Consider the following 19,488-nt stretch of genomic DNA (forward strand, 5'->3'; position numbering starts at 1 on the left):
TTTCAATCCTCTTTCTACATGCACCACTAAGAGATCGAATACACAATGTAAAACTGCATTATGAGTTCTTGTCCTACCTTGACTATTTCCATACTTTCACAAAAGTATCAGTTCTTTCTTGGTTAGCTCATCTATAGGATGAGAAAACTATTATTTTCTTCTCAAATAAAATAATGTAATTGGAAGGAAAATGCTTTTGAAATTAAAAGCTGTTGATGAGGATGATTTGTACTATATTTTAAATTATTTTCCTTTAATAAAACATCTGCAAGTGCATTCCAGTGCAGTCATCTATTTCTTGTTAAGAAAGCATTAAATGAAAAGTCCACTGTACAGTATTTGTCATTCCTATTATATAAGTTATGGAAAGTACAATTGAATGGGTTACGCTACCCAATGAGGCCATGCTAATGGTGAATTTATCACCCAGCATGCAAATTAAAACTCATTTGATAGGTAAATTAATTCATTTTAAGTGAAACTTTGTGCACCACAGTGAATCTAGACAGGCTTGCAAGTGACACCTTAAAATGGTAGGTACACCATACCCTCCAACAGAGAGTAAAATTTCCACCAGAGTTTCAATATCTACTTGTCTGATCACAATAAACAAAGAGAAAAGTAACCAACATAATCCTTTCACTCTTTACAGTCATAAGGCATCAGCTGGAATAATAGGTTCAGTTTGGGGCACAATGTTTAAAGAAAGAAGTGGGTCAATATATCAGGAAACAGTGAGGAATAACAGAAGTCTACAGAAAAATAATATATATATATGTATATACATGTGTGTGCATATATGTTTAAAATTAGAAACTCAGACAAATGAGACCCTTGGGACTGAATGGGGAGGCCAAGAGGAACATAATCACGAAGAAGAGTGGAAGAGATCAGGTCTATTTATGTGCAGTAAAGAGGACTTAAAATGGCGAAAAGGAGATTAGATTGGCCTTGGAAAAAATGAGGCTTCCAAATGGAATGAATAATAGAGTAAAAGTAGACTCTGTGAGGACATTTGGGAATTTCCATCACTACAGCTCCTTAAGAACAGATAAAAAACATCTGACGGGGTGATTATTGAGTGGAGTGAGAGACTATCTTACTTATGGTCCCTTCCAGATTTATTTTTCTATCAAATACAATTTTTCTTCCGACTCCTATGCCTTTATTTGACTCAAACACTTCAAAGAATGGTTATCCTTAGATCTCTATGGACTTGAATCAAAAATTAATATAGTGTTAAAAAAAAAAAAAGAAAAAGAAAAAGAAAAAATATTGACCATTTCTAGTCATTGCTTATCTATGGAGAAATGTTGCATCAAAAACAATATTTCTTCACATTAGAAAAAGATCAGAGAGATCTAGAAAGAAGAGATATTAATAAAAAGTTTGTCTCCTCCATGCATTTCATTGTATTTCATCCAGATGGGTATTTTCCCAATCTGAGACACTCTGAATCAGTGTCATGGAAAGAACACATCTGTGGTTTGGTCTAGCTATTGGTTGTCTACTTCTAACACTGTCAAATAAGGTGATTCATTGTCAGCTGTTTTCTTCTGAGCAAGCAGCTGATGCAGGTCTCTACACAGCTTTACTGTACAGTGGAAACATTTTATCTCCACCTTGCCTACTATTTCATTTTCTCTCCAATAGTTAAAGCTAAACTTACTTAGGGGCATTTCATACCTCAAGATATATCTCTCTTTGAGCTGTACTGGTTTGAGCATTAATGACTGATCCAAAGCCACTTGTTCCCTGATGTAGTTGGTGACAGGAGTCCAGGAAACCTGGCTGGAGGATCTTCACCTTCTCTTGGGTAGACTCTACAGCGTGGCAGCAGCTATGGCATACAGTTGCTAAAAAAGTGACATTGAACTTGGTGATATCTTGAGCCTTTTCTCAACAGGGAAAGTTTTCGAACAGTAGTACCCTTCAAGTCAAAATGTTAATGATGATGTCACTGTCTTACTGAAGCTACACCCTGAATAACTAAATTTATCAACAGTTTATGAAGTTTCTTGCTCAGATACTCTAGGATCACCTCTCCCAAAAAACTAATTTTAAATTGCTAACTAACAATGAAATCTAAATGATTGGCATTTTGGCTAGAAAATCACACTTTCACTTATTTCTTTTGCTGATACATTCAAGAGGCAGCTATAAGCTGAGTCCAGGTTTCCAACTGTGTCGTCTATATTTGAAAATCCATACTTACGATCCTTAACAAAAATGAAGGAATCAGGAAGGATCAAAATACGTTTATTTAACACCAGTAATACCTGGTGATTCCTAGTTAGATTCCTATCACTTGAATAAGGTGATTCCTAGTTAGAAACTGCATTATATTTCACACTCGGATGAGGGTTCAAAATACCTGGATAATTTTATAAGAGAAAAACAAACAAACAAAAACAAAATAACAAAAAAAAAAACTTAACAGAGTTTCAGTATCTTTTAGAATGTCTTCCTTTATTGGCTAAAGTTTTCTGAAAACCAATAAAATGTAGCTGAGGCAGCCACTGTCTTTTACCACCATGTTTAGCAATGTGCCACAGTATATTCAGTACAGGAAAAGGTAAGATGAAAACCTACATCTTGAAACTGACAGTCAGTGAAGGTTCGGGCTGGCATAACTATACGGAAAAAGCTCCTGGGACAACAGTTCCTCTCCAGGTCTTCTTAAACATTTCCATAGGGTCTCCTCTTTTCCATTATATATTTTGAAGGGGATTATGGGAACTAAGAATTTTATTTCTTTTTTATTTGGATGGATGCAAAATTGTGGTAACTTCCCCAGTTTTTCACTTCTTCCTCTGGGCGGATCCCCAAATATTTTATCCCAGTTTATTTTTTTTTAGTCTTTAACTTGTTTTACAGCTACTTTGATTGTCTCCAGGGTGATTTTTCTTGGTAAAACATTGTCTTCTGTTGTCAAATTTAGTTTCAAAGTGAAGCCTGCCATGCAGCATGGGCATGTTCCATGAAGTTTGTGTGTTTTTCAGGTGATATAAAAATACTTCTACGTTTGTTCACCAGTCTGATGTGGGCAAGACTGTGGCAGAGATTTGGCTTTTGGTTCTCATCTTCTCTGCTTATTTATCAATATATATTTTCCACTAGGTGCTTGGTATCCTTGACACATTTACTTCAGTGCAGCAGCATGGCACAGCTGCCTCTGAGCTTTGGTGGCCTGATGAGTTGTTCTAATTAAGTAATACGGACCAGACGATTATTAGTCCTCACACTTTGGGGGATTGAGCTGTGCGTGGGGAAACAAGTATGAAATAAACAACCTCGCCCCTGTCATGGGTGGGAGGATGAAATCACACCAAACTCATCCTTAGTATATACCCTACTCCAGACAATGCAGGAAGAAAACACAGCTAGGAAGACAGCCAAAATTTCCAAATCCAGTAGTTTACGTCAGCTTTTACCATGTTAGTCTTCTATTTACTCTTTTTCTTCAGAAATGTTACAACAGAAAGCTGAGGCATTAGACCCTGAACTGTGTTTACAAACAATGAAGCCATTTTCCTTTGGCTCTTCCAGCCACATGGATTCAGTGGGCTCCATTGTGGTTTTAGTGATTGTGTTGACTTACCATATGTGACAAAGTGAGTTTTGGGAAACAACGGCTATAGTTTTGTTTGGTTCTGGGGTGAACATAATTTCAAGGGCAGGACAACAGAGCCTGCCATGGTGAAAACAACACGGTCTGACTTTCTTTGCAATTTGAGAGACTGGTCCATCTAAGGGAGGATTAAACCTTTGTGGATATAAAATACTTTTTTACTTTTTTTTCACTGTTTAAGCTTTCACATATATATATATATATATATATATATATATATTTATGCAAGGATAAATGATAGACCGGTCTTTTGAATATTTTTGAGCATACACAAAAACCCAAAATGTTCTATAAATAACAACTTACTAAAATGATATCAACTTTGAGGGCATACTCTGCTGGTCAAACAGTTTGATTCGTATCAGGACTCATTAATAAGTCATATCCAGGTCTGAAATAAGGAAACAGACCTTGTCTGGTATATAGGCTTTTAAAAAGACAGGGCAAGCCAAGGGGAAAAAAAAAAAAAAAAAAAAAGATATTGAGCTCTGTGCTTCTAGCATGAAACATCTGTATTTTATCTCATGTACCAGATGATGAAATGACTTTGGAAGCCAGGAGACACACTAGTGTAAGCTTTATTCATCAAGTGAACACACACACCCTTTCAACTGGATTAGATGTTTTGCAAATTACAGTCAGGTCTTCATTTTGCCTGTTCACTGTAAATACTGCTTCCTAAAAATTCATTCATTCCTTGGTTACATGGTTTAGTCTACCACATATTTCTGAAAAGTACAAAATGAAAAAAATGGATGTGGAATGAGGTCTGTTTCTGATGCAAACACGAAACGGAACATGTACTTCTTTACATGCAGATAATATGTGCTGTAGTAAATTATGCAGTTAAATAGCAGCTGGTTCTGTTTACTATTACATACCACCCCCAATAATGAACGCAACCTCCCACAAGCAGCCATTGACCAACTGCATCAATCTTGCATATTTTCCTTTTCCTAAATATAGAGTAAAACAAAAACAGCAAAAATGCATCATGCTAGAAGAGTTCTGGTTGAAAGAAAACAGTAACTCAGGCTTCAAAAGGATTATTAAGGTTCTCTGACCTTAATCCAGATATGCAGATATACATATGAAGGTCTCAGAATGGGTAAGGAAAAAAATGGAATGGGGTGGGTAGAAGATAGTAGAGAAATCAGAAGCAGAAGAGAAGGGGTCATAGTCTTACAAATGAGAAAATGTTACGACATTTGGAGTGTATAATTAGAATACCATGGGAAGAGTTAGAAGACCTTTTTAAGCATCATCCAAATGTGAAATTTCAAGTTGCTAGAGGCAAGAAAAAATGATTCATTATCCAATACGTTCTTAGGCATGCCGATTTCATATTCTAGCTATTTGTTTGTAAAATAATGCTATGGTTGTTACAAGATAACTAGATTGTGAATTAATGTTTATTGCAGTTTGTGATTTACTTCTCAGCACTCCCATAATTTCCTTAAATTTACAGTTCACATAAGCCTTTGAAATGGGATAGGGCTAGTATTTTATTGCATAAGTATATTGTTTTCATTATGTTTTATCGTGTCTATGTAATTGTAATTACCTTCTGGATATATGTGACATTTTTTTGTTGTTGTTGTTGTTTTCTTTTTATTCTTGACTGTATCAGTGTTTCAAGGCCAGTGCCATGTGCAGAATAAAATCTAACAAACTAGGTAGTATCTCAACTGGATGATATTCAAATCACATCACGCTACACAGTGTAAAAGTCAGACAGGTCACCTTCTAAAAGGAATATGGATGCACATTTCCTTCTGCATTCCTCAATGCAGCAACTGTGCCACGGTTCTACACTGCAAAAATACTCTCCTTGTAGAACTCAATGTCTTTTTTTAACTAGAAGATAAGAGCATTGCAATTACAAATGTGCACAAGTAGCTACTTTGATAACAACTTAAAAATATAAGCTTTTAGGTCCCCCATTTATTCAGAGAAGAGCATGAATATATAAGATCTAAAATGGAAAAAAAAAAACAAACCAACTTTTATCCATATGAACACTTACTGCTTGCACTACCTGTCATTAAGTACATTGTCCATAAAGAGTGGGTAGAGAGAACAAGATGAACAGTAAAGAGAGGATGAATATATCCTAGCAAGAACCCTTACAATGCAGTTGTGGCTTTAAACTGATTAAAGGATGGACTATAAGCTGTTTCAAATGCCATTATATTTAAAGCCGTGACTCTTTAGATATGTCCACTTCTCTGGTTTGACCTCTGGTCTTGAGGTTTTGGAGGGCTTTTTGTGTTGATGTTTTTTTGTTTTGTTTTCTTTTAAATAAGCCTTCAATTTTCCAGAACAACCACTTCTTTCCACACAGACCTAAGTTTTTCACCCTGAATATTTTTGAGAACTCATTTAATCTTTCTTTAAAATCAAATTGAAGAATTCTGGGATACAGTTCAAAGTAAAACCACTTCGGTAAAAAGAAGGGGAAAATGGTGACATTGAATTTAATGGAGCTAGAATTTCACTCATTTTTTTTCATTAATTCAGTTTGGAGACCACAGTTAACATCTTACAGCACTAGTTTTCAAGAAACTCTGTCATTGTGTCTTTCATGTCCCGTTTACAAACTCAAATGAGAAAAGAAAACTGTTACAGTTTATCACCAGTAGGCAGCTGAGCACAAAAGAGCCACTCGTTCACTCACCCACAGCTCGGTGAGAGAGAAAATCAGAAAGGAGAAAATTCATGAGGTGGGATAAGGATGGTTTAATAAGAAAGACAAAAAAAAAAAAATAGAAAGGGAAAAGGGAAAGGGAAAGGGAAAGGGAAAGGGAAAGGGAAAGGGAAAGGGAAAGGGAAAGGGAAAGGGAAAGGGAAAGGGAAAGGGAAAGAACACAGACAAGGAAAAATCCTCCAAGTGATGCATAATGCAATGCTCACCACCAAGATAATCCCTGAGTAATGCCAACTCACCCAGATTATCTTGCTGAGTACTATGCCATATGGTATGAAATATCCCGTTGGCCAGTTTGGGTCAGCTCTCCTGGCTGTGTCCCCTCCCAGCTCCTGCTGCATCCCCAACATCTTCACCAACGGAGCAGCATGAGAAGCAGAAAAGTCCTTGACTTAGTGTAAGCACTGCTCAGTAACAACTGAAATGGTGTGTTGTCAGCGCTGTGTTCATCACAAGAAAAAAAAAAAAAAAAAGCACCATACTAGCCACTGTGAAGAACATTAGTTCTATCCCAACCAAACCAGGACAAAAACAGAATATAGATATATGTATACAGAATATGTATATATATATATATATATCAGTTTTCCCGCAGTCTTTCAGTTTGATATGCCCTTGACTAGACTGAATGGGCAGAGCACTATGGTAGCTGCAGAGCTACAGTAAACCGTAGCTCAAGTAGTGGCACAGTAAGATTCAGTTTCTCAGTTTCCATAAAGGAATAAGGGAGATTGAGCTGGATATATGTCAAAGTTGTTACTCATTCTGACAAAGGAACAAGAATCAGTGTGACACTGAGTCAGATTCTGGCCTGAATAAGACTAAATAGAAGGCATTTTAGTTTGAAAAACCCAAGGAAGACTGTAAACATAAGGATAAAACTAGCTTGGTGGATCTGAAAAGGTTATAAATTTTAATAAAAAATAAATTTAAAAAATGCAGAACAGTATAATAACAGAATATGATGTTTTCTCAGAGTCACAGAATCACAGAATTGTCTAGGTTGGAAGAGACCACCAAGATCACCTAGTCCAACCTCTGACCTAACACTAACAAGTCCTCCACTAAACCATATCACTAAGTTCAACATCTAAACATCTCTTAAAGACCTCCAGGGATGGTGACTCAACCACCTCCCTGGGCAGCCCATTCCAATGCCTAACAACCCTTTCAGTAAAGAAGTTCTTCCTAATATCCAACCTAAACCTCCCCTGGAGCAACTTTAGCCCATTCCCCCTCGTCCTGTCACCAGGCACACAGGAGAATAGACCAATCCCTACATCCCATTTTTAGAGTTTTGGTTGTTAGCAATTCTACATCACAGATCGACAACTTCCACATTTAGAAGTTTCATTTGCAACCAACCATAAGAGCTACAGACTGAAAAGAATTTAAAGGAAAGCTTCTAAGATTCCCAGGTACATAATGGTAGCTTTTGGGGGCTGGGGAGGGAAGGTCAAGCAGCTCACAATGAGCTGTGAATTTTGTTTGTCCTTCTCTGAGACTTTTATTTGTCCTTATCTTGCTCGTGTGTAAGGAACAGTGACAGGTCAGAGCAGATGGCTGAAGTCCCTGAGCTGGCAATTCTTTCTGGTAGCCACCAAACTCTTTCCCTGAAGGGAGGCAATTTTGCCAGTAGTTATTTAATTAGTTTTCCTGCTTCATTAGGCAATTTCAATTGTCATACTCTGCTGAGTGAATTTTTTGCTGGTAAGTGGAAGACTTTTTTAAGCCTAAAAATGTCAGTTGAATCTTTCATTTATCACCAGTGCAAAGGCCAAGAAAATATATTTTGCATGACCAATTTTCTTGACAGCTTTGCAAGGCTGTTCTTGGTAAAGCTTGTTCTTGGAAGTAGCATACACAGGTTTCTGTAGCAAAATACAAATGTTTTGGAACATTTATTATGCAAGAAAAAATATATTTAATAATTTCTTATTATTTATTTATTTATTCAATAAATGAAATCCTATTTCCAGCCAGTAAGAGCCAGTAAGAACACTGTCACAGGAAAAACTAATTTTAACTGTCCAGAATAATAAATACATAATAATAATAATAATAATAATAATAATAATAATAATTTTATAAAAGGTAGATCAATTAATTTTAAAATTTTAAAATTCTACCAGTTGCCCACCTGGGTCTTTTAAGGACTTACATTTCGCTGAAAAGCTAAAGCCTGTCTCCCTGGCAAAATGTCAGAAGCACAACTGCTTGTGTACGTTCCCCTCTGGTGGTGACTTGCACATACTGCAGAAAGCTGCAAATGCTGCCAAAGGGAAATATTAAATGGAAGTAAAAGGTACTTCACTGAAAAATTATCTTTATTTTTAATTTTAAGGAGTGAAATGTTTTGAAACAATGAGCTAGCTTAAACATTCTTTAGCGGTAGTTAACAAGTTGTCTGCTTAACTTTATCTTACTGCTATTTATTTTCTATATTACAAAAATCTCTTGCCAGGATCAAGGTCCTTTTTCAATGGCAACACATACTTAAGTGATATTTCTGGCTTGCTTCTTCCTGCACATAGCTGGTACTAAATTACAGCACTTAAAACTGCCCAGTAGGGATTTTCAAAGAAATAAAACATAAGCCATAGTAAGGTAGCTGGATGTAAAGCTGTTGAGGAGGAAAATGAAAATTTGTATTTGCTACATATTTAGAAAACATCTTTGACACTTTCAGCAGGAAAATCTTGAAGATTTATCAAAGTGACTGATAGAGCAGCATATGATATAGAACTGCTCGCAGGCATCAGGAACAGAGGGTAAGCCACAGTTTTAGAGTCAAAATGAAAAACATCAACTAAAAACTACAAGCCTGTTCAATATATCATCAATTAAGCAATGTTCTGTTTCAAAGATTGCCAAAAGTCTCTGAAAGTAAAAAACTTAGGACATACAGATCAGTAGGAAACCTCTTTAAAGAGCAGAAAAAGGGCAAAGGTTTGCATTCATAACAATAGGAGAAAAGAAAACTTAAGTACTGCTCAATTCAGTAAAATTAAGACCGAACGTAGCTTTTCCAGAATATTCCTTATATTCTTACAGATGACATCAAGAAGGACACTTGTTAATGATTTTTTCAGTAATTGAGGAAAAAGCTCAAGGAAGCTAGGGAATAGTCTCTTTTATTGAGATAGACATGGCTCAGCTCATTTAGCAGTTATTATTTTCAATAATAACAATTATCGTTACTATTCTTATTACTGTTTCTCCTTCTGTTCTGTGCCAGGTTATTATGCACATATCCACTTTTCTACCAAGTGACTCTCTGCTGAGTAAAGTGCTCAGTGTTTCCCCTTGTAGGAAAGGGATCCACATATGACTCCATTTCTCCTCTCTCTTCCTTTTAACCAAAGCATTTGCTTTTATGAATTTCATTCAAAATATCAGCATTTAAATTTTTTTTGTCATGACAGTCAGAACAAAAAAGTGAGTGATATGTTATACACTTTTAAGGGATACTGTCAACCAGCCCATCAACTTATAGAAATTACATGTATTTAATTGGCAGGATGAGATGGGTGTGCTGAGGTGCTAAGCTTAGTCTGCTCTTTTTATTATTTTTGGTTTCCAGCAAAATTAAAAGGTTACTGTCTTCAGTCCACTGGCCCACTATTAATTTTTCATCAAACATTCATTATCCCATTATTATGTCTGCTTGGATCAAAGTACAGAATTGCATGGTGAGACCTATCATATTCTACAACAAAATTTATGTGTATTTAGTACAATCCTCAAATCTCCTTGGCATTGAATAAAGTATATTCAAAGCATAACCAGGGTCTTAGCTTCCCGCAGGCATAAAAATTTAATTTGACACACAGCCAGAGTCTTTCTTTTAGAGGGAAATAGGAGGCAATAACACTGGGCAGAATGATTTCACCAATCATCTTTCCAAATATTGATATTGCTCCCTTTCCTTCTCAGAGTTTTCTCCCTTAGATACAAAGTGAGGGTGTTCAGCAACCAGCTAGTAGAAAGTCTCCATGAAAATACCTTGCTACAGCAAGTCCCAAAAATTTACATACTTTCCTCCTCTTCCTGCTCACAGTCTTTTTGGATTACAGATCAGAAACTGATTTTGGAGCACTACTCTGAAACTAATAACGTTAAGCTAAATTGTTGTCCTTGTTTGCTGTGAGTAGTTTGAACAGTGCTTTAATGAATCTCAGGATAATATTTATGTTTTGATCTATTACAATTCCTATTTTATTGTTTAAGAGTGTGGAGCTGAACACAATCATCAATTTGTCCAAGTTACAGAATTCCAAAAACTCAAACATACATTGTAAATTCAGCTTAGGAAAAGTCATAAGAAAGCCTTTCCAAGGTGAGGATTCCCTCCCTGTTGAACAACAACAACAGAAACAACAAAAATTGTTGTAAGACTGTCAAAAACAGAACTTTTATTCTTTTCATTCCAGATGAAAATAAACAGTTACAATCTTGTGATCCTTCATGCAGGACCTGTGACAAATCTGCTAAAGTGTGTACTTCATGTCCAGAAGGTAAGAGACTTCCTCTTCTTTGGGTTTTGCAAGAGGTTAAAATATTTTATGTCTTACACACTTCAAGGGAATATTTTCATTTATTGTCATTCATTCATTGATTGGCAGCTTAAAGCATAGGTAATCAGATAATCAGGAGCTGAAGTTAAGCATCAGCTAGGAAAAAAGCACATGCCTTTAGAAATAAGGGGGGGGGGAAGTGAAGTGGAAGTTGAACCTATTCTCTCTTTTTTGTATTGTAGACATGATGCAGGAATTACTGAACAGGGATTTATTCAGGAAGATGTACTAGATAATCCTGATGATTCTTCCTAACCTTAAATTTCAGTGAAGGATGAGCAAAATACTTTGGGAAATGGCTTAGAGAATGTTTTATTCATCTTTTTAGGCACCAAAAATCCAAACTTCCAGGAAGATGAAAGTATTTTTTATATCCATCCAAGACAGGAATCTTCTGGGTATAGTTCTAACTGGTGTTTTTCCCCACCTGGGTTGCTCTTTTGTCAGGAAATTTTCTTATCCATGACACGTGTGTCTCCCAGTGCCCTCAACAAACTTTTGCCAATGTTGAAAGTGGAAAGTGCGAGATGTGCATGGACAGTTGCGAGGTGTGCTCCGACCTCTGGCACTGCCAGAAGTGTCAGGTTGAACAAGACCAGCCCTTCTTTCTCCACAAAGGCAGATGCTTACAGGAATGCCCTGAGTAAGTAGCTCCCGTCACGACTGCTCCTTATTTCCTCACTGTGCTGCTTCTCATCATAGCTTTGATCCATTATTAAGCTTTCAAGGGGGAGCTTAATGTAACCTTACCTAGGAGAGACTACCACAAGGTAAAAGTCATTTTCAGCTTGCCTGAGTAAACAGCATTTTCTACGGTTTAGAGAAGTGAAAACTCAAAAGTAAAACTATATAGGAAATCCTGTGACAGATGGTCCCACTAACTTCAATAAGGCCACAGTGCTTTCAGCTATACTTTGAAGTGGCTGGCAGTAAGCCTCTAGTTCTTCTCCTAACCAGTCCTTTTCTCAGAGTACGGGTGTGAACCCACAGGGTGGATGTCTCAGAGTCCTGATATGGAAATATAGTGCCTAGTGAGGGATGTTTCTCCTTGGCTTACATCCCTTGCTTTTTCCTCTAACAAATTAAATTCAAAAAGATTCCCATTTGATTGCAATGGCTTGGATCAGGCACTTGACTATATCAGGTTCTCCTGTTGTGTGTGCTTTCATTGTTAACATTCATCACACCTAAATATATACATAAAAACTGTGCTATGCAGTATGAAGATCTTGCTTGGTTACTCTTTCTCTTAAGAAAAATGTCCAGCTTCTGCTTTTCTTATTACCAAAACAAATTCTTTGGCAGTACTTTCCTGCTAACTTTATCACATAAGTCAATAAGGGCCACTGGAGCAGATTCTGATCATTGTGCTTCAGGGCAAATGCAAAGTAGCTACACTAAAATCTACTCTAGTCCAGAAAAAAATATATATATAAAACAAAAACTCTGTCAAAAAATCAAAGTAGTATTTTGGTGGCAATATGTTTGTTTTCAGTATTCATTCGCTTCTTTTACCCCACACAGTTTCAATATAACACAATTAAACCTTTTCATATATCATCACTCTTTTCAGTTGCTATTACCCCCATTTTTTTCCAAATTCCAGGCTATAAATAACGTCTTTCCAGGCATTATTCAGCAAAGTTTACTAGACTTAAACTCTGGTTTCAGCCTCTGACAAAGTTCTTCAGGCTTAACTACTCTCCACTGGGGCAGAGGATTAAGGAAGGATTTTTTTTAGTGTTTGTTTGGAACTTTGAGCATATTGTAGGGGATGGAAAGGGTTGACTTGCTGCACTGATAACTTCTGACAGAGGATTTTGAAAGACTGAGCTAGATGTGTACTTGAGACTGGAACAAGAGAATAGGCTGAGAAATAGTTGCAGAATTATGAAAAAGGTCAGGAGTAAAAAAGAGGTAAGATAAGAATAGATGGCAGGAACAGCTCTTCTATTTTTTCTCTAGCCTTTCTCCTAACACATCTCCCCAGCCGGTCTTTGGGAAAGTCACAAGTCACCTCTGGAAAGGAGAGGACTTTCTTCCCCCTTTCTCCCGCCCAGCCAGGGCTATTAATGTGAAATACATATTCTGCATTCTAAGTCAACTTCTTCTGTATTTTTAATCAAAGTCTGTATACATATGGATTAACAATCATCTGAAAGCACAGGCTTGCTTCTCCCTCTATCTTCTAACCTTTTGGTTTTGACGGTGTAGGCAGACTGGATTGCATCCAGCCTTTTCTTTTATTCCTCGTCTCCTAAAACACGGGCCGACTTCCTTTTTAAGTCTTCTTTATGGCTAATAGTCACAACATGGGTTGTCTACAGCAGCTCTCACACCACCGATGCCATCAAATGTGTTCTCTCTTCCCTGTCTCCAGCTTGCTGCCACCAGATACAGGTGTTTCTTAGACATTATGGTTTTGTTGTGGTTTTGTTTGTTTTTTCTTGGGACAAACCAAGAAAACAGTGGGAAAGGAAGTCCAGCATCCCTTAGAGTAGGTACAAAATGAAGGGAAGGCCTCCCTTCATGGTACTAACATGCAGGTTTTCTGCTTGCAGTCATAGGGGATGTAATCGAGTAGAGAACAGGCAACTGGCTTGAGAAACCTGTTTGATCCACTGAAATGAGTGTGCTGGGAATGTCACATAGTCTCACAAATGCTTATGATTATTACAGCCTGGACTGTTTGATAAATGTACACTGACCAACACTTTGTTTTGTGATTATTTTCACTCAATAGGGGATACTTTAATGACTCTGGGACTTGCAAGGAATGCAGTGAATCCTGTAAGACATGCATGGGAAATGCCACCAAATGTCAGTCCTGTAAAAGTCCTTTGCTTCTGGAGCAGTGGGAATGTAAACCTACCTGTTCAGAGAGACATTTTGCCTTTGATGGAATCTGTAAACATTGCCCCGAAATGTGTCAGGAGTGCATTCACAGTGAAACGTGCAAAGGTATTACAAAGAACTGTTTGTGACTTGGCTTAAATCTATCTAGATCTGTCTAGAAGCAGACTGATGGAAACACAGACCTGACAAAGGATCTGTAAGAAGAAAAAAAAAAAAAAAAAAAGAAACAAAAAAGTAAAGTTGTTTCACAACGCTTTCCCTGTTCCTGTAGTCCATCAGAGATTTATGTTTTTTTGATGCTGATTTAGTGTATCCATGCCTAAATACTTACATACACACATACACCACAGTGAAATAAGAATGTTTCTTTCCTAGTTTGGTTGAATGTTTAATCTCTTTGCCATTTTTGCCAATGACTACTCCTGGTGGAGAATGAAACTTCTCTAACGAAACATATCTAGTAATGCATGATTAGAAAAAGCTTCGATATACTGGTGAATCTTAGTCTACGCACAAAAATTTCCAGGATAGTTAATATTGAGCAACCATTCTGGAAACATAAACATGGAAGGAAAAGAAAAATATAAACAACATTACTAAATCAAGTACTCATACTAATATTAGCAGCTGAACCCGACCTTTATGCAAAGCCAAAACTCCTGGTCAACTATTCCAGCGAGATTCATATTTTAACAAAAAAACAAGTTCAGATATGAACATCCCTGATTTCACAGGAAGTTAATAATACAGATATAGTATTGCAGCAGAAGTCCACCTGTACACAGCAGCAGCATGGTTTAGTTAATATGAGCAAAGCCAAACAGCTGACTTGGTTTCTCAGACCCTTAATGTAACACAGAAGATACTTCATGAAGGCTGTGCCATGATGGGCAAGTTGGAGGGGAGGAGTTAGAAGAGAAAGCACTACCTTCCCAAACTGTCCACTTATGTCCTGTTGTGACAAGTACTGCAGGGTTTGGTGTTTCCTAGGATTTCTCCACTCCCTCACTTACTGAAGTCAGAATTATCCGCCCTTTTTCTTACCTGATGTTTGTTGCTCTCTGTAGAATGCATGGATGAGTTCCTCCTGCACGAAGGGAAGTGTGTGGAGGACTGCCCTTCCCACTTCTATGCTGAAGAGAAACACTGCTTTCCCTGCCATGAACACTGCAAGGATTGTGATGGACCAGACTCAGATGACTGTACTGAGTGTGCCATCAGCTACTTCGTCCTCTATGGTGGCATGTGTTTTGAAGACTGCCCCGAAGGGACTTATTATGAAAAAGAGACAGAAGATTGTCAAGGTTGGCAGCTGTTGTTTTCTCCAGAATGGCACAGAGATACAAGTAGACTGGCTAAAGATGATTCCTAAAGGACCTGAGAGCGATGGCTATGGCTGTCAGTGTCCTGGCAATTGAGGGGATAGCAAAGGCAGGAAAAAAAAAAAAAAAAAGAGAGAGAGAGAGAGAGAAAATCCAGAGAGGGAGATATCAAAACTAGATGTGTTCAATGTTACTAGCAACTAAGCAACTATTCTGGTAAAATGCTGAGTGTAGTTGGAGACGGTATGTTGCAAACCACTGCTCTGCAAAAGCAGTGCCAGAGCAAAAGGAAATCTTAGGAACTGGCTGCATAAGTCTGAAAATGATAAATGGTTTGACTATATAGGAGCTGATGTTTCTCTCATTTCCCTCAGCCTCTCACCCTCAGATGAAGGCTGTTCCTTGAATTTGAAATAATAATTTGAAAATGTAACAAGAAATGGTGACTTTCCTACTGTTTGTCCCTTCCAGCATGCAATAGGACATGCCAGACTTGTTCGTCTTCCACTGCCTGCCTTACTTGCAGAAATGGCCTGATCCTGAGCCACAACGGGCACTGTGTGGCATCTGGATACTGTTCTCATACTGAGTACTATGACCAGAACACTCAGACCTGCAAGCTTTGTCATAAGAAATGCTTTCGTTGCTCAGGACCAACTGAACACCAGTGTCTTGGCTGTGCAAATAACCGCTACCTTCTCAGTAAGTGTCTTGATCCTCCTTCTAGACTTCATTCTACCCCAAGAACATGAAGTAAGTTTCCATCACATTCATGAAATATGTAGACATATTTGCTTGAGACAATCTACACATTCCAAAGTTGACTTGACAAGTAGATGACTTGTGCAGTGGCAACTACTTTTTGCAGAGCTACCTGGAAACTCTTCAAAAAAATGGAAAATATTGTCGTTCTGGCATCTGCCACTCACTGGGGCCAAAGGAAGTCTGAGTAGCAGCAAAGTCCACTGTTAAACAAACCATTTTTTTTAATCACTCCATATTTACTGTCACTCTTTCTTTCTAGAAGGGAATTAAAAAGTCCAGAGGGACAAATTTATAACTTTTTTTTTTTTTGTAAGCTCACAATTTTCGTGTTGGCTTGTTGAATCCCTGTAGATACCTGATGAACAAAGAAATAATTAAACAGAACTGTTAAAAATTTGTCCCTGGATCACTAGAACAGTCTCTAGTGGATGGCTGAGATACAAAACTACTTTCCTTTTCTGAGTTTGGGGGAAAAAACTTTATTGTTTCAGGAACAAATTGGTAGAAAGTATAAGATACCAGAATTTAAACTTCACTTATTTGCATATTTTTTTTAAAAAGGCAAAGAAAAAATTGTGAGGAAAACTAATTTAAATGATCTTCCATGCGGGAAAAATCTAAAGAAAGCCTGAAGCGAAGATGACTCTAAGCTGAGTCTAATCTGATGTAGGTTTTGCATTCTTAAATTTCTGAGGTCTTATATCAGACGTATTTTTACACAAACACACTCCGCAGTTTTATACCATTGCTATTGAAAAAGCCAATGGAAATATGGAAATAAACAATGTAGACTGTACAAACATGTGGAAAGAAATAGAGAAAGAGAGAAAGAGAGAAAGAAAGAGAGAGAGAGAGAGGGAGAGAGAGAAAGAGAGAGAGAGAGAGAGAAAGAAAGAAAGAAAAAGAAAGAGAAAGAAAGAAAGAAAGAAAGAAAGAAAGAGAGAAAGAAAGAAAGAAAAAGAAAGAGAAAGAAAGAAAGAAAGAAAGAAAGAAAGAAAGAAAGAAAGAAAGAAAGAAAGAAAGAAAGAGAAAGGGAGAAAGAGAGAAAGAGAGAAAGAGAGAAAGAGAGAGAGAGAGAGAGAGAGAGAGAAAAAGAAAGAAAGAAAGAAAGAAAGAAAGAAAGAAAGAAAGAAAGAAAGAAAGAAAGAAAGAAAGAAAGAAAGAAAGAAAGAAAACGAAAGGAAGAGAAAGAGAGGAAGAGTGGAAGAGAGGAAGAGACAAAGAGACAAAGAGACAAAGAGACAAAGAGAGAAAGAAAGAGAGAGAGAAGAAAAGAGTATGTTAGGAAGCACGTTTCTGTGCCCACTTATAACCTAAGCAACAAAATTATGGAGAAGCTAGACAATTATTAATCACATCTCTCTTAGCATAGTGCACTTGCACTTATTTGAATCAGCCCTAACTTCTCATCCCAGATTTCTATCCTGCTAATGATGCTCTGGTATCTCAGTGAAACAATGAGATGTGCCTGGTACATTTGGCAGTATTGGAGGCATTTATTCCCATAACACAAAGCAACAGTTACACACAGGTGTAAAGACCAATGAACATATGCCACTTTAGAGTTACCAACAGATTAATCATATACACAGAATTCAATTAGGCTGACACTTAAGAGTGAAAAAAATAGGGAAAATGGTTATGCCAGTAGCAAGTTTCTTCATTATTATTTCTTCTTTTTCATATTCTGAACAAAATCACAGCTGTTCATTATTATGATTATGCATTTATCTTGCCTAAAGATAAGTAATTTTCTGTTCTGAAGAGCCTGCTAATTTACACCAACCACAGAAATGAGGACGAACTGACAAGGCTTAGAAGAACAAAAAATTGTTACAATGTCACAGCGTCCCCTTTTCTTGCTCTCATACAAGTGCTAACAGCATGTCCTGCTAGAGAATTTGCTCTAGCAGAGCTGTAAGTTAATTCATACCAGCAAATGTTGAATATGACCTGATATTTTGCATTGCTGTCTGTGCAGATACAACCTGTGTTGAAACATGCCCAGATGGATATTATGCTGACAGTGACGAGGGATGGTGTTCCCCGTGCCATAGCGCCTGTGCCACCTGCAGTGGAAAACACAGCTCGCAGTGCCTTTCCTGCAAACCAGGCTGGTACAGACAAGGAAAAGGATGTGTAAACCAATGTCCATCGGGGTAAGGTCCTAGATCTTTACCTAAGAGCTACATCACAGAGAGTACTTGGAGAAATTAGATCATTCTACCCCATTCTATTTTAGAGTCACATAGAATTGAATTACATTTCTGGGTGAAAATTTATTGCATTGTACCAGTACAGAGGTGGTAGAAAACGTTCCCTCACAGCTTAAAACTAGAAAGTTTGTTACTAAATTGGGAGCAGTATGATGTGATGTGGGCATTCTCACACTCTGTGGATGCTCTTAGGTTATATAGAACAGTGTGAAGCAGAATAAATATGCTAAATTATCCCCTCAAGTCAGCTTGAGCAGAGGAAGAAGTGCAACTTGCTTCAGGCATGCTTGCAGGCTCCACTTAACCTGGACGAGATTACTTTTGCATTAAGTGAATGCTTAATAGATCATAATAAAAACAATGATTAAAACATAATTTAACTGAGGATTCAAAATCCTAGGTAGTAACTTCATTAATATGAATCCTTTTAATTTAAAAATGTGAATTCTTTGAGCTCTTGTGGCTATGTCATGAAAATTCAAACCTGGAATGTGGAGGTATGATTTGTGGCTCAGGTCCATTTCATTCTGCAGTAAGTGCAATCGTGCTGTCTGTTAAATTCGGTTATCATCCCACTAAACTTGAAGACTCTAATGACCATCTCAACACAGCCACAGTGCAGCTATTGCTCTTTTTCCTTAGACTGCATAGCTTCAGTGAACCAACTGATCCTCTGTTGGTATCGTCTGGCTAAGCCTGTTTGTTGAGTTGATCTGTCCGATCTGTTTCAGCTATTTTGCACAAAACTCCACTGGATCATGTGAGCGATGCCACAAGGGCTGTAAGGAGTGTATGGGGCCTCAACAGACTGACTGCCTTTTCTGTGATACATATTTCTACCTGTTGCGCTCCAAGAACCAATGTGTTAGCTCCTGTCCTGAATATTACTATGAAAACAAGGACGACAATGTCTGTGAAAGATGCCACCCATCCTGTCGAACTTGTCAAGGTAAAAACACGCATTCTGCTTTGACAAAAAAAGGGATTATTGAAACCACTGTCAAGGATTATCAAGGCACCTGCCATCTCTTTTCTTTTTCTCCCTCAGCTCCAAGATTTGGAAGCACGCCATGCAGAGGCGTGCCATGCATATACCTACCAACATGTCAATGATCTCAGTAGCTGCAGCGGGCGGCAAAGCCCTCTGCAGGGGCTACCAGTTCCCCCAGACCCCAGGGTCACTCACTTTGTTGTAGGCTCCATGCTGCCACCTTACCTTTAATGTATTGATTGACCAAGATCAAAGCAAGGATATGAATTCCCACCAAGCTCCCTACAGGGCTGCCTGCAGGCACAGAGCGCAAGCGTGAAAGCAGACACACGACGGGAGGGCTGGGATTGAGTCCCCAGCAAAGGGAAACAAACCGACAACAGTAATTAACTATTAAGTCAGCCAGGCCTCTCTCAAAGATGC

General features: G+C 37.7%; 1 protein-coding gene across 1 annotated transcript in view; it reads left to right on the forward strand.

The window, feature by feature from the left end:
• The window catches only part of PCSK5 (proprotein convertase subtilisin/kexin type 5), a 251,048-nt gene that overhangs the window by 225,735 nt on the left and 5,825 nt on the right, over positions 1 to 19,488 (forward strand). The window contains exons 28-34 of the mRNA XM_066988258.1: positions 10,772 to 10,855; positions 11,363 to 11,558; positions 13,659 to 13,876; positions 14,839 to 15,075; positions 15,565 to 15,795; positions 17,840 to 18,017; positions 18,806 to 19,023. Of these exons, the coding sequence (XP_066844359.1) occupies positions 10,772 to 10,855; positions 11,363 to 11,558; positions 13,659 to 13,876; positions 14,839 to 15,075; positions 15,565 to 15,795; positions 17,840 to 18,017; positions 18,806 to 19,023 (1,362 nt within the window). The remainder of the gene's footprint in view (positions 1 to 10,771; positions 10,856 to 11,362; positions 11,559 to 13,658; positions 13,877 to 14,838; positions 15,076 to 15,564; positions 15,796 to 17,839; positions 18,018 to 18,805; positions 19,024 to 19,488) is intronic.

This window comes from Anser cygnoides, chromosome Z (assembly GCF_040182565.1).
Source record: "Anser cygnoides isolate HZ-2024a breed goose chromosome Z, Taihu_goose_T2T_genome, whole genome shotgun sequence".
Lineage (NCBI taxonomy): Eukaryota > Metazoa > Chordata > Aves > Anseriformes > Anatidae > Anser > Anser cygnoides.